General features: G+C 45.7%; 1 protein-coding gene across 1 annotated transcript in view; it reads left to right on the top strand.

The window, feature by feature from the left end:
• The window catches only part of LOC144683695 (sodium- and chloride-dependent neutral and basic amino acid transporter B(0+)-like), a 125,452-nt gene that overhangs the window by 42,051 nt on the left and 66,911 nt on the right, over nt 1–16,490 (top strand). The window contains exons 5-6 of the mRNA XM_078546971.1: nt 1,353–1,491; nt 2,271–2,403. Coding sequence (XP_078403097.1) covers nt 1,353–1,491; nt 2,271–2,403 — 272 coding nt within the window. The remainder of the gene's footprint in view (nt 1–1,352; nt 1,492–2,270; nt 2,404–16,490) is intronic.

Genomic DNA, 16,490 nt, shown 5'->3' with positions numbered 1-16,490 from the left:
TTCTCTCAACATCGACCCTATCAAGTCCCCTCAGGACCTTAATTGTTTCTATAAGATCATCTCTCATTCTTCTAAACCCCAATGGGTATAGGCCCAACTTGCTTAACCTTCCCTCATAAGACAACCTCTTCATTCCAGGAATTAGCCAAGTGAACCTACTTTGAACTGCCTCCAATACAAGTATATCCCTCCTTAAGTAAGGAGAACAAAACTGTATGCAGTACTCTAGATGTGGTCTCACCAAAGCCCTGTACAGCTGTAACAAGACTTCCTTACTTTTATGTTCCATCCCCCTTGCAATAAATCCCAACATTCCATTGCCTTCTTAATTACTTGCCATACCTACAGGATAACATTTTGTGATTCATGTATAAGGACGCCCAGATCCCTCTGTCCCGCAGCATTCTACAGTCTCTCTGCGTTAAAATCGTTTTCTGTTTTTTTAATTCTCCATGCCAAAGCAGATAACCACACATTTTACCACATTATTTTCCATCTGCCAATGTTTTCCCCACTCACTTAACTGATCAGTATCTCTTTACAGGCTTGTTGCATCCTCCTCACAATTTGCTTTCCGACCTATTTTTGTGTAGTCAGCAATTTTGGCTACAATGGAATAAGGGGTGGAACATTAAAGTAAGGAAGTCTTGTTACAGCTGTACAGGGCTTTGGTGAGACCACATCTAGAGTACTGCATACAGTTTTGTTCTCCTTACTTAAGGAGGGATATACTTTGCTGTTCTTTATATTCTTTCCAATCTTCTGACCTGCACCCCCCACCATCTTTGCGTAATTTTATGTTTTTTCTTTAAGTTTGATATTTTCTTAAACTTTTTTAGCTAACCACGGATGGTGGGCCCTTCCCTTGGAATTTTTCTTTCTCATTGGAATGTATCTATTCTGTGTATTCTGTGTATTCTGAAATATCCCTTTAAACGTCTGCCACTGAACTTCTATCGACACATCCCTTAACCCTATTTGCCAGTTCACTAGCTAGCTCTGCTTTCATGCCCTCATATTGCCCTTATTTAGAAAGCTATTTTGTGGCCTTTGCAGCTTCCGCTTCAGAAGGTCGAGAGCAAGCCCTTCCAGAGTGCGGGGCTGTGGAAGTGACTCGATAGTATCATTGGATTGTTGGTTTTGGAGAGGGTGAGCACCAGAGCTGGGCTGTGCTGTGAGTGGACTGTACAGACTGTACCTCTGTGTTCTGACCCATCTGTAACCTCACCCATGTAATAAAAGGGATTGGACTGATTCAGTCACAGTGAAAGAGTGACCCTGATTATATCACTAGAAATGACAGCGTTGTTCCCAATGAAATGTCATTCTAAAACACATTTCACATTTTCTAGATCCGCTCTGCAATCTCACTCTGGATGGTGGCTATTTTGAAATCGTTAACACAACATGGCTGCATGTAAACAATGGAACTTGTCCAAATGGATCAGAAATTAACGTTCCTCACCAGGGCCCAAGTGAGCAATACTGGGAGTAAGTAAATTACTACAGATAGTGGCACCAATAACCTGCACAGCTGTACCAGTAGCTTCCTCTTGGGAAGGTTAGTTGGGCAAATGTGCTGTTTAATGAGTGAAAAGCTGTTTGATTTAGATAGAGGTACTATTTACAACCTACACTTGTTACAAAATAACATCACAACAGGGGTCCTTTCATTAGTTAACAGCTCCCTGGTTTCTAACACTGCAGGTTTACTTTAACAATATTTATGATACACTTATTGAACATGTTTCATTGTTCAAGAGATTCACCACTAGAATTCCTAAACGTTAAATGGTTCCAATTATCTGTGACTGATATTCCTTTCTCTGTGTTTTTATTGAATACAGTATTGTGTTTAACCCATAGACCTGGGAGCTGAATTGAGGGAAACTATCTGGGAGCAGGTACCATGTTTAACAATATGAAGGAGCTGAATTCATTGGGAGACACAGTAACTAACCCAGGGAGTTTTAACAGTGCAATGTAAGGCAGTCAATGAAGCACTGTCAGGAACTGCTTCAAATCAAATCAGCTCTCCAGAGAAATCTCATTAGCTCTCATTATTTAAACAAAGTTTCTATTGGAAAACATCAATAGAAATAGAGAGAGGAATCTTAAGGATATCAAATTTCATCTCAATTCTTGGTAACAATTCACTTCTAAAAACCAAAATATGAGTTTGGTCTTGTTGAAATCCCCATACATTTCATAGAATACTTTGATGCTTTGTGTCTAATAGTGTCTATGTGTTCTGTTGTCATTTTATTTAGTAAAGTGGTTTTACGACGTACCAGTTCAATGGATGAGACTGGGGAGATAGTTTGGTATTTAGCCCTCTGTCTGCTTCTGGCACGGATGATTGTTGGAGCAGCTTTATCGAAAGGAATCAAATCTTCAGGAAAGGTAAAACAATTGGTGATGAGTGGAGTTTCAACTAGTGACAAAGTACAGATTTCTGCAACAATGAAACTAGAATTTATAAATCACTTGTGCAGTGGGCTGGTTTATCTCACAGATGTTAACAGTGACTCTTTGGACAGTGGGAGATCCATAATTCATGACCACATCAGGCCTGAGTGAGATCTGAAGATCTTTCTCCTGAGTGAAAGAACAGCAGCAATTCCCCCAAACCCCTGAAATGTGTCCATCATTCTAAGGGTTTCAGTCACTGATACAGGGACTCAGGGTGAATTTCCAATTGCCCTGGAAGGCTAGGCAGGACTGGCTAAATGATTGAACAGATTAGGCTCATGGTTTTATTTGACTGAAATGACATTTATCTGGGTAATGAGAATAGCCAAGAAACCCGAGGAGTAAATGTGAGGTTGAAACACACACAAAAAAATCTGGAAATACTCAACAAGTTGGCCAGCATCTGTGAAGAGAAACCAAATTAACATTTCGAGTTGATGATCTTTCTTCAGGACTAAGAAAGATAGAAATGCAAGGTTTTGTAAGCCAGTAGAAGGTGTGACAGTGGGGAAAGGGGACAGGAAGAACAAAAGGGAAGGTCTGTGCGGTCTGTGATAGGGTGCAAGTCAAGAGAGATTAACTAACAAAGGCCTCAACTTCACCTGCTTACTTCAATGAATTCTGAGCTTGGCATGATGCCCAGCTCTTCTCCTGTCGCCCGCACCTCCATGCCTGCTTCTTTGACTAGGAGCCTTCCTCCTACTTAACTGATCCATTTGACCATCCCCAACATTCTCCTTCCACATGAGCCCCACTCTCTGGCCTCTTCCCCTCTCTAGATCTTTTCATTGAAAACTGCCAGCATGATATCGGTTAAATTTCTCTGCTCCTCTCACTCACTCTAACCTGTCTCCCGCTGAACTTGCTACACTCTGTTCTCTCAGGTCTAACCCTGACATCATAATTAAACCTGCTGACAAGGGTGGTGCTCTTGTTGTCTAGCGTACTGACCTGTAGCTAGAAGAGGCTGAATGCCAACTCAATGACACTTTCTCCTACCTCCCCCTGGACTATGACCTCCACCACTTAACATCAAGCCATTGTGTCCAGGGCCGTCACTGGCCTTAACTCCTCTAGAGATCTCCCTTCCACAGCTTCCAACCTCATAGACCCCAACCTTGTACAGCCTGCTTCTACCCCCTTCCCAAAAACCATAAACAAGACTACCATGCTTGACTCATTGTTTCAGTCTGTTCTTCCCCAACTAAAATTATTTCTTCCTCTCTTGACTCCATTTTTGCTGCTTTTGCACAGTGTCTTCCTATCTACATCCATGACTCTTCCCATGCCCTACATTACTTCATCATTTCAGTTTCCTGGCCCTATCCATTTCCTCTTCATGAATGTACAATCCCTCTACACCTCCATCCCCATCAGGATGATCCCAGAGCTCTCTACTTCTTTGTTGAATGGAGTCCCAACCAGTCGTGGGTTAGATGGATTTTTGATAGACAAGAGAATTAATGCTAATGGAGGTGAGACAGGAAGGAAGATTTGAGACCACAATCAGATCAGTCATGATCTTGTTGAATGGCGGAGCAGGCTCGAAGGGTCGAATGGCCTTCTTCAGAGCCATTACAGAGATATGGTTTCAAGGAGATCAAAGCTGGGAACTAAATATTCAAGGACAGGCAGGAAAGAAAGGGAGGTGGGGTAGCTTTGTTAGTATGAGATTGAAGAAGTATGATAGCAAGAAATGATGTTGGATCTGAAGATGTAGAATCCATATGGGTGGAGGTAAGAAATAACAAAGGGAAGAAGACACTGGTGTGAGTAGTCGATAGGCCCCCTGACAGTAGCTATGCTGTAGGACAGAGAATAAATCAGGAGGTAATGAGGGCATGTAAAAAAGGCAGTGCATTAATAATGGGTGACTTTAATCTTCATGTAGATTGGGAAAATTAAATTGGCAGAGGTAGCCATGAGCAAGAACTCATAGAGTGTGTTCGGGACAGTTTCCTAGAACAATATGTTGTGAATCCAACCAGGGATCGGGCTAATTTGGATCTGGTAATGTGCAATGAGGCAGGTTTAATAAACAATCTCAGAGTAAAAGATCCCCTAGGAAACAGTGACCATAACATGGTAGAATTTAGCATTCAGTTTGAGAGTGAGAAACTTGGGTTGGAAGCTACTGTACTAAACTTAACTAAGGGTAATCACAAAGGTAAGAGGGCAGAGTTGGCTGGAGTGGGCTGGGAAACAAGTTTAGCAGAAAAGACAGTTGATGGTCAATGGCAGATGTTTAAGAAAATAGTTCATGACTCACAACAAAGATATATCCCAGTGAGGAAGAAGGATTCTAGGAAGGGGATAGAGAAGCCATGGTTGACCAAGGAAGTTAAGGAGTGTCTCAAATTAAAGGAAAAATAACATACAATGTGGCAAAGATTAATGGTAAGCCAGAGGATTGGGAAAGTTTTAAAAACCAAGAAAAGATGACCAAAAAAAATAAAGAGTGAGAAAATAAACTTTAAGCGTAAACTAGCAAGTAATATAAAAATGGACAGTAAGAGCTTCTTTAAATATATAAGAAGGAAGAAAGAGGCCAAAGTGAACATAGGCTCCTTCGAGAATGAGGTTGGGGAAATAATAATGGGGAACCAGGAAATGGCAGAGGAGTTCAATAAATATTTTGCATTAGTCTTCATGCTAGAAGACACTAATAGAATTCCAATAATGCTAAATAATCAAGGGGGAAAAGGACGGGAGGAAATAAATACAATAACTGTCACTAGAGAAAAAGTACTAGGGAAACTAATGGGGCTAAAGGCTGATATGTCCCCTGGACCTGATGGGTTGCATCCTAGGATATTAAAGGAAGCAGCTACACAAATAGTGGATGCAGTGGTAGTAATCTTCCAAGAACCCTTAGATTCTGGAAAAGTCCCAGAAGATTTGAAAACTGCCAATGAAACACCCTCATTCCAAAAGGGAGGGAGACAAAAACAGGTAACTAAAGGCCAATTAGCTTAATATCCGTCATTGAGTAAATGTTAGAGTCTATTATAAAGGATGTAATAGCAGAGCATTTAGAAATGCATAAGCATCAAGCAGAGTTAGCGTGGCTTCATGAAGGGGGAATCATGCCTGACAAATTTATTAGAATTGTTTGAGGAGGTAATAAGCAGGATAGATAAAGGGAACCAGTAGATGTAATATACTTGGATTTCCAAAAGGCGTTCGATAATGTACCACACATAAGGCTACTTAATGAGGTAAGAGCCCATGGTGTTAGGGGTAGTGTATTAGCATAGACAGAGGATTGGCTAACCAATAGAAGACAGAGAGTTGGGATACCGGGGGCATTTTCGGGATGGCAACCTGTAAATAGTGGAGTGCCACAGGGATTAGTGCTGGGGCCACAATTATTTACAATATATATTAATGAGTTAGATGATGGAAGTGAATGTACTATTGCCAGCTTTGCGGCTGACACAAAAATAGGTGGAAAGGCGAGTGGTGAGGATGACACAAAGAGTCTACAGTGGGATATAGGCAGGTTAAGTGAGTGGGCAAAAACTTGGCAGATGGAATATAATGTGGGAAAATGTGAGGTTATGCATTTTGGCTTGAAGAATAGAGGAGCTGCATATTATTTAAATTGAGAAAGACTGCAGAAAGCTGCAGCACAGAGGGACTTGGGGGTCCTCGTGCATGAATCCCAAAAATCTAGAATACAAGTTCAACAGGTAATAGGGAAGTCAAATGGAATGTTGGTCTTTATTTAAAAGGGAATGGAGTGTAAAATTAGGGAAGTCTTGCTGAAACTATACAAGGCTCTAGTTAGACCACACCTAGCATACCGTGAACAGTTTTGGTCCCCTTATCTCAGGAAATATATATTGGCATTGGAGGCAGTCCAGAGAAGGTTCACTAGGTTGATTCTGGGTATGGAGGGAATTTTATTATGGGGAGAGGTTGAGTAGGTTGGGCCTGTACTCATTGGAGTTTAGAAGAATGAGAGGCGACCTTATTGAAACATAAGATTCTTAGGCTGCTTGACAGGGTAGATGCTGAAAGGTTGTTTCCCCTTGTGGGAGAGCCTAGGACCAGAGGGCATAATCTCAGAATAAGGGTCGCCCATTTAAAACAGAGATGAGGATGAATTTCTTCTCTCAGAGGGTAGTGAATCTGTGGAATTCTTTACCACAGAGGGATGTAGAGGCTGGGTTGTTAAGTTTATTCAAGGCTGAGGTAGACAGTTTCTTAATCAGTAAGGGTTATGGGGAAAAGGCAGGAAAGTGGATTTGAGGATTATCAGATCAGCCTTGATCTCATTGAATGACGGAGCAGGCTCTATGAGCCGAATGGCCTACTTCTACTCCTAAGTCCCATGCTCCTATGTTCATATGTTCCTATCCGCCACCACCCTCCTCTGCCAGGTTGAGCATGTTCTCAATCTGAACAACTTCTCCTTCAACTCCACTCACTTCCTCCAATAGAAGGTCTCATTATGGGGATGTACATGTGACCTAGCTATGCCTACCTTTTTGTTGGGTATGTGGAACATTCATTATTCCAGTCCTACTCTGCCCCCACCCCCTCCATTATCTCTTTTTCCAGTATATTGATGACTGCATCAGTGCCACCTCCTGTTCGCACCATAAACTGGAAAATTACATTGACTTTGTTTCCAATTTTCACTTTTCTCTCAACTTCACCTGGCCCATCTCTGACCTTTCCCTTCCTCAACTTCTCTCTCTCCATTTCTGGGTGTAGGCTATTGACTAATGCTCATTACAAATCCATGGACTCCCACAGCTACTTCGACTGCTCTTCCTTACAATCTGCTTCTGTAAGGACTATATTCCATTCTCCTAGTTTCTCCACCTCTGTTACACCTGTTCTGAGGATACAACCTTCTGCACCAAAGCTTCTGATATGTCTTCCTTTTTCCTCAATCGAAGAATCTCACCCAGCATGGGCAACACGGCCCTTCAGTGTACCCAATCCACTTCAAGCACCTCTGCTCTCATCTCTTTCCCTCCCTGCTAAAGCCATAATAGGCTTTCCCTCATCTTCACCTTACACCCATCAGCCTCCATTAAATGGATCACCCTATGCCATTATTGCCAGCTTAAGCGTGATGTCACCAACAAACACATCTTCCCCTTAGATCATGAACTCTCTCCTCTGTCTTCGCTCCTTTATAAACACTTATTTAAATTTATTTTTTATTTTACTTTTATCCACTTATTTTTATTTTTATTCATTTTTTCATTGTTTTGTCCCCTTTTCTTTCAGTTTTTAATCACTTTTTCTATCCTTTTCACCCAACTACCGCCCCTCCCCCCATCCTACCCCCAAAAGTGTCATCTGTCACTTGTTCCATGTTGTTCTTTCACAGAGTGCTTACCCTTGTTCTGCTATTATCACCTTCTGCTTTCTTACCTTTATGCCTCATTCAGCACCTTCTTCAGCCCTTACCACTACCATTAACACTTCCTTTGTCCTGTGTCCATGAAATCTTTGTCAATCTCTCCTTAGCCCTCATCTATCGCTGGTCTTCTATCTAGCTTCACCTGCTCCACCCTCCTTAAACAGTATACATTTCATCACATTTCTACTTCTCTGTGGCTCTGAAGAAGAGTCATAGGAACTCAAAATGTTAACTCCGTTTCTCTCACCACAGATGCTGCCAGGCCTGCTGAGTTTTTCCAGCATTTTCAGTTTTAATTTTACATCTTCCCCTCTCCTCCCCTTTCAGCACTCTGAAGGGACCTGGTCTACTCCATGTCTACTCCTCAGTCACCGTTAACATTCCGTGCCTTCACCTGCAGTGCCATTAGGAAGAGAGTTCCAGGATTTAGACCCAGCTACAATGAAAGAACGGTGATAAAGTCTGGGTTTTCATCCTCAAGGCAGGTAGCTGGGAAATGGGAAAATTCCTGGCTCAGCCCACCTGCCTCCAGAGATGGTGCTAGGAAAGATGGGATTTTCATTGTGGGGGGTAAGTGTAGGCTGCAGTTGGTCCAGCCAACCCAGGAAAGAGTTCAGAGACAACTACAGGGGCTGCAGGATGCCAAGGTAGGTTGGTTTTAAGGCCTGCCTTGGTGCTGTGGGACTTCTTCCCAGTCATAATGAGAAAGGAAAGGCCCTCTAGCCTCCACCTCAATAAACCCCTCACCACCACACTTGGCCCTTGCTATATCCATGCCACCTCATGACCCCCCCCCACACACCCTCTGTGGCCCCTCATGTAATGGTATGGCATTTCCATGCACATTCACCCACTATACACTGTAAACAAAAAACAATGAATGCTATAGGGACAATAAGTCGTGTAAAACAAATGCTTTAAATAATAGTCATTTGTTGATAACTTTCCACTTTCTTAAAAAAAGACACCTTTTTCCTACAGGCCAATAAATGTGTAAATTATCCAAACCCTTTAAAATATCAATAGCTGCAGCAGTTGAAGAAGGCAGCTCACCACCACCTTCTCAAGGGCAATTAGGGATGGGCAATAAATGCTGGCCTACCTAGCGGCGCGCATACCACATGAACAAAGTTTTTAAAAAGCTGAAACTGCAAGCACTTGAAACCTCTTTATGTTGTGTAAATAGACATTGAACAATTGACAGAAGAGATGAGAGAGCCATAACTATCAATTAAGCAATGTTTTCTCTGGGGCTCAGATGTTTCAACAGTATAATGGATTTCTTGGCACTTAGTCAAGCCTCAGTATGCATTCTGTGTTAATAAATATATTTTATTTTTCTGAAATTGAATTATAAATAAGTAAGAATAAATTTGTGTGATTTAAATTTAGTTACAATATGCAACTCAGAGTTAAGTACGACTGCAACTCTTCTGTAAAGTTACCTGGTGTAGCACAGAACTCAGGTCCATCATGGACACCAACATTTTTGAGTGCATATCTCATTTCAGAATGTATTTCAGTACATTGTTAAAGTAGAAATGGTTCACAAATGATTTAAAACCAGCCAATGAGATGGCAACCACAAGACTAATTAAGGCACCAGTTTCTCTTTATAAGTACCGGTCAAACTCACACTGATACCCCGACAATCATCAATGCAAAATCATATGTACTAAATCAAGAAAGAGAAAACCTTACACTGTCGCCGAGAAGCTGAACATCGTTGTTCAGATCAAGGAAGGCGAACACTTAGATGAACGCTTGTTTTGTGAAGAATGTCCGTTATCATCTGTTCTGGATCTTAGATGAAGTTGGGCTTAGCCTGTTTTGGCAAATACTGCTAGAAACCTGGCTATTGTTAAACTTTGCCTTTTATTGAACATTATATTATGTACAGTACAGGCTTAGCATGAGGCTCTCCATAGAACTATCTCTCTGCATATTCTGTTGCCATGCGATTTTTCATCATTGATGATGTAAGCTGTCTATTTACATACTTAGCATTAACCCTCTAACTACAGAGCGGGGTTAATTGAGTAAACACTTCAGGGTTGGCTTAAAAATGAAGAGATATTGTGAAGACTGTCGATGAAGATAGATGAAAATGGCTAAGCAAAAAGGAAAGCCTGAAGTGCCGACAACATACTTCTTGACACAGGCATATTCACCTGGTTCACCCAGAGAAAACAAGCTACCAAAGAAGACCATCTTGCTGCTTGGAAATTTTGTTGTACACCCACCTCAGGTAACCTGGTGACACAAGATGGGAATATCAAATGTATCTATCAACAGAAAATCACAACATCAAAAATTCAACTGCTTAACCAAAGCAACATATCAATCTTCCAGCATAACTACAGAAATGAACTGAACAAGAGAACAGTGACAATCAGGACAGTGTGACAACTTGCCTAATGAAACTCAACATGAAAGAGTGAAACTACTTATAAGGGCTTGCCTGGCAAGACATGTTAATCAACTGTAACCAAAATTCCTGGAGACATATCCTGGGTACTATGTGCAACACAGAAACCAACAATGGCAACATGGAAAATTTCAAGGCTTCACTGTGTGAAGATGGATGTAATTGCTTTTAATATTTTGGGAATATGGTAGGGGTGTGTGTGTGTATGTTCATGATTAATTAAACTGGGATGGTTCATAGAGACAGCTGGTTTGGATGTGTGATGGTGTGATATATGGCATGTGTGGAAAATATGGCTTCCCATAACCCACTTCACGGTGGTGTGAAGGCAGACCACGATCTTCCACTCAGTCCGCCTACAGCAGGCCGTGTTTCCCACCATCGGTTGACGGGGAGCTAATTGCAATACATTAGCATATAATTAAAAGGCCATCCCTCCAGGCTCATGGAACCCCACCTTATTGCCCGTCCACGTCGGCAGGAAAGCACGTTGATGTGTTTCACAACAGCACGCAGGCAACGTGCACTTCACTTTGGGGGAACTGAGGTGAGTGAGCAGCAGCGTTCTCCACAGCTCACCTGTTGTTTACAGGCCTCAGGGGCACCAGGGGGCTGGGGAAGCTGATGCCTGACCCCGCAGACGACTGCTGAGGGGCGGGGGGGTGGTGTCTGGAGGCAAGTGCTGGCCAGCCTCGGAGGTGACTGCTGAGGGGTGGGGGTGTCAAGTGCTGCCCTAGCGCTGCATCCCACGTACAGGCAATCGAGGTGGAGGGGGGCAGGGGAGTGGCCATGCATTTGGGACCCCTGAATAAACTGACCGTGCCTCTGCAACTGAGACAGTTCAGGTGCAGCCACAGTGATATGATTGGGATCAGGCTCCTGGCCTGCCTGCCCATGCAAATAATGCAGAGGCACCAAAGGGCCATGAAGTGCTCCATACCTTAGCCCCCACCCCGCCACCCCAGCACAGACTTTGATTTCCCCACCACTTTATTGGACCGTGGAGCAGTTGGGCTGCACATGTTGTACAATCTCCTCACCAACGCTGGCCATGTAGCAGTCACTGCTGGAGGTGCTCACAGCCCCTTGCAATCTCAGCATCCTGGTTTGGACCAGTGTCCCCCATGTCGCAGGTTGACAGGGCAGCCATTCAGCGCACTGATCTCTGGCCATCCGAGCACTCTCGGGGAAGCATTAAGGGGCGATCACACAGGGACAGGAAAGGTGCTAAGTACAGCCATGATAACCACGTCTCTCTCTCTCTTTTATGCTGCAGGAGGACCATGTTGGGATCATGGATCCTGGTGACCTAGCTGTCTGCCTGATGGCCTATAAAGACTATAGAATACGGGAGGAGAGAGCGACTCAGGCTCTTGGCCATGCAAAGGCAGGAGCAGCAACCTCACAAAGAAGGGGCAGCAGGGGCTCCAGCACACGCTGCCCAGGAACGACATGGCTGGTCGGCGCCTAGCGACACCCAGGGTCTATAGACGCCGCTTGCCATTCCTGCAGATGACTGAGAACCAGTGTCGCCGATGACTGCGCATGTCTAGGGACCTGGTGGCTCACATCTGCCACTTACTGCAGGACTTGGCGCCAAGGGGACATGGAGGGCATCCACTGCCAGTGGCTGTGAAAGTGACTGCGGTGCTCAATTTCTATGCCAGTGGCTCCTTTCAGGGCTTCACAGGTGACCTCTGTGGGATTTCACAATCCCCCACCCATAAATGCATCTATGAGGTCACAGATGCCATCTTCTCCATGGCACACAACTTTGTGCATTTCGCCTGGGACCGGGACAGCCAGGATGCAAGGGCCATTGGATTCGTCCTGATCTCGGGATTCCCACAGGTGCAGGGTGTGATCGACTGCACTCATGTGGCGCTCAGATCTCCATCGCTACACTCAGTGAACTTCATCAACGGCAAAGGCTTCCACTCACTGAACATGCAGCTGGTATGCGACTGCCAGAAATGCATCCTGCAGGTATGCGCACAGTTTCCAGGGAATGTGCACGATGCCTACATCCTGAGTTACTTGCAGGTCCCTGCAGTCTTCCAGGGTCCACAGAGGCTGCAGGGATGGCTCCTTGGGGACAAGCGCTACTCGCAGAGGCTGTGGCTGATGACTCCCATGCGGCAGCCTTAGACTGCAGCAAAGCGACGCTATAATGAGGCCCATGCAGCAGCTCGCAACCTGATGGAGCAGACCATCGGGATGCTGAAGATGCGGTTCCAGTCTGGTGGAGTCCTGCAATACAATCCACAGAGGGTGTCACGCATCGTTGTCATCTGCTACGCCCTTTACAACCTGGCGCTGCAACGGGATGAGGAGCTTGCTAAGGAGGAGATGAGGTGGACGCTGACGGGGATGAAGGTGAGGGTGTACTCGGTGGTGACGATGATGGGGATGAGGCCCTCGCACTGGCTAGACAAGGCAGGCGCATTCGGGAGACCCTCATAGCTGCCAGATTTGTGGAGGATAATGACGACATGCAGTGAGGTGTCCCCGTAGATCCTCACATCACAGTTGTGAATGTTTGACTCCAGTCTGGCTTATGGCAGAGCCAATACCCTCTGTGAGAATGCTCCTGTCATGGGGATGCAGTGGAAGCCCTAACAGTCAATCGCAGGAGGATGATGACAACATGCAGTGAGGACACGCCATAAATCTTCACATAGCCCCTGAGAATGTCTGACTCCTGTCTGTCTGAGGGCAGCTCGCTTGCGCTCTGTGATCAGGGCCATCTCAGAGATGCAGCCATGAAAAGTTAGACGCATCTGATGCTGTGTCCGCCTTCAGGAGCTGGTTCAGAGCATCACTGGTCGCAGATGCTGGTGTGATGGGGGCCAGCCTCACCTTAAAGGTGCTTAGAGCACACAGAGAGTATGAGAGAACTCTGTGGTACCTGCCCACTACATTCTGGCAACAATGACCAGCTCTGCCGAGGTGCAGGCATCAGTAAAGTTTCTAGGGAGTGTGAGGCTGGACCATCACTGGTCTGAAGGCGGCACAGAGCACAGGGAAGAGGCCCTGGACTGAGACACCTGCCTTTTATCTTGTGCAGAAAGGTTTCACATCTGAGTGACAAGAACACTGCTCATCAGAACAAGGAGCCACAGGCAGGGAGACATTCTTGGGAGTTTATTGATGATAGTGAACATTATGTACAAGTGATCAACACCCATGGCCCGGGCTGTGCAACTAATTCTCCTTAACTGTCCTAACCCTGCCGCTAGATCTTGGTGCTCCCCGGACATCCACAGCAGAGGTGGAGGCAGCCTGCTGACTGTGACACCCTGTCAGTGATGACTTTGGCGGGTGTCTTCCGGAGGGCCGAGACCTGCAGGGCTCTGGCCTGCTTTTGGGGTCCTGCTGTGTGGCAGTGACACTCTCCTCGGCCTGTGAAGCTGGATCTGCGGAGGTCACAGGAAGAAGGGAGTCAGATGGGCCGGTCACTCCCAGAGTCACCTGGGTGGATGGTCCCAGAGCATGTACCTGCTGATCCTCCTCACAATGGGTGCCTGAGGGTCCCTGGCTGACTTCGTGAGCGGAAGGGGTAGTTGGAGTGAGATCGAGCTACCCAGCACCCCTCTCACGTACACACTGTTGGAGGCCAACTATGGCATCGGCGATGGAGTTATGCCCGCGCAGCAGTGCAGGAGTGACATCCTGGACCAAGGTCTTCATGGCAGCTGCCATCCTGCCAATGTTGACCTCAGTGCATTGCAATGCCAGCGCTATCACCTCAGCCTGAAGATGGACGGACTCCTCCATTGTGTCTTGCAATCTGAGGAATACAGCAACCACCCCTTCCTGATGTTCCCGAGCTTGCCTTTGCAGCTCCAGCAACTGTGCCATGACCGGGTCCAGAGGCTCGTCATCTGACTGGGGCTCAGCAGCATTCTGGCCTCCAGCAGTCCTCCGAGTGCCAGGGACCTGGGAAGTCCCTGCCTCTGCCAGCTGTGGATCAGAAAGCGTGATGTGCTCACACGATTGTGATCCCGAGGCTACTCTAAAGCTAGGTCCCACCAAGGTGTGTGTCTCTGCACTGGTGGAGGGTGTGGGTGAGCACTGTGATGGGACTTCAAAGAAGGGTGCCCTCAGGTTCCTCTTCAGAGGTTTCTTCGGAGCTGGTTTGGAGGCTCTGCATCGTGGACTTCATCTGCTGCTTCTCAGATGTGCCTGTGAAAGCAAGGGGAGATAATTAGTGCGTGGCAGTGGCCTGTGAAAGAGGACACATCACTCACAGCATGGTTATCTGATAGATGTTGCACTGCTGGACCCTCACTTGGTAGAGCAGCGCCAACCTCACTGTTAGCACAGGACCGGTCCCTGTCATCGCCGGCCAGCTGGATGGCTCTGTTTTTAAATTCTGTGAGAGCTTTGATCTCCGGCATCCCTCCACCTGTTTGCGACCTTTCCCTCCTGTTGTGAGCCAGTTTGTCCTACATGGATTGTAATGCGTAGAATGTATCAGGACACCTGCTGGGCCAGATGATAAGTATGGCCTGTGTGGGTGGTGAGTGGTCCCATGGATGGTATGAGGACAATGAGGTGTGTGTGAAAGAGTGAATGCTGATGTCCCTTGCACTGGCTGTGAGTGAGGGCCCTGTGGATGTGTGATGGGTTTGTGAGTGTGTGAGTTGGGACTGATGAAAAAAGTGACTTACCCTGGCGGAATGGAGGAGACCATTTATCCTTTTGTGGCAATGGGTGGCTGTCCTCCTCTGCAGGGCGTTGGCGCTGACCACCACTGCCACCGCCTCCCAAGCCGGGTTGGTGATATTATTACCAATCCTGCGGCCAAAGCGGGGGTAGAGCACATCCCGGCGGGCTTCCACGGCATCCAGCAGTTGCTTGAGGGACCCATCATCGAAGGGGGGGCTGCAGTCTTTTTGCCTATGCTGGCAATGTCTCCCAGGCAGCGGTGATGAGCTGGCGGTGATGAGCGCTTTGCTGCCAGCTGCCTTTTAAAGATGGCGGCCAGTGTGATGCAACAGCGGGGTGATGGTGAGCAGGCGAATGACAGCCTGCTCGCCATGGAAACAGCGTTTTCCCCGGGAGTGAATATATAATGAGGCGGGGCCAGGAAGATATGATGTGAAAACACAGCACTTTCATCGGTGGGTAGGACTCCATTTTACCCGCCCGCTACGCACTTAGTGCAATTCTGGGAAAATTCTGCTGTTTGTCTGTGGGAGTTGAAAGATAAAAGGATAAAGGTTCTAGATGCATGCATTTGTAATGAGAGGCTCTGGTGAAGTGGATTTACAAGTAAATAGATGGTTTTTAAAATTTGCATTAGGTAGGGACTTGACTTTTCAACTGTTAAAGGGGAGTTTAGAAGTGACAAGTATCTTTTACAACTTACAAAGTGTTTGTAGGTAAACAAGGGACGGTTATTAAATTTTATTTGACCCAAAAGTGGAGACAATAGGAAAGCATGAAACATTTTTATATTTGGAAAAGTTGAGTTAAAAGAGGTGTTTGAGAACAATGGAATCTAAGATGAAAGGGAAAAAAGATATCTAAGGAAAGATGTTCAGTTGAGCTGAGTTTGCTGTGGGGGAGATATCCTGAGACAAGGTCTGTGCTGAGAAAAGGTGTGAAATCTGAAACAGCCATCCGGTGGACCAGAAAAAGTCTTTGGGTGGCATCATCCCAGTTTTGCACGTTTTTTAAAATATTTGTTCATGGGATGTGGGCATCACTGGTTAGGCCAGCATTTATTACCCATCCCTAATTGCCCTTGTTCAGTGGGAATTTATAAGAGTCAACCACATTGTTGTGGGCCTGGAGTCACATGTAGGCAAGACCAAGTAAGGATGGCAGAATTCCTTCCCTAAAGGACATTAGTGAACCAGATGGGATTTTACAACAATAAACAATGGTTTTGTGATCATCATCAGACTTTTAGTTCCAGATTTTTCTATTGAATTCAAATTTCACCATCTGCCATGGTGGGATTTGAACCCAGGTCCACAGAGCATTGCTCTGTGTCTCTAGAATACTTGTTGAGGCCCACCACAATGTCCTCCACCTCTTCTCTGGCCACAGGACATCCAGCGATCTCACCACTCCAGCTTGGGAGGCGGTGGCAGTGGTGGTCAGTGCCAACAACCAGAAGAGGTTGACCATCCAGTACAGAAAGAGGGTGAATGATCCCATCTGTGCTGCCAGGGTAAGGCAACCATCTCATCACTC

Source organism: Cetorhinus maximus, chromosome 8, assembly GCF_964194155.1.
Source record: "Cetorhinus maximus chromosome 8, sCetMax3.hap1.1, whole genome shotgun sequence".
Classification (NCBI taxonomy): domain Eukaryota; kingdom Metazoa; phylum Chordata; class Chondrichthyes; order Lamniformes; family Cetorhinidae; genus Cetorhinus; species Cetorhinus maximus.
This window is presented reverse-complemented; position numbering and strand designations above follow the sequence as displayed.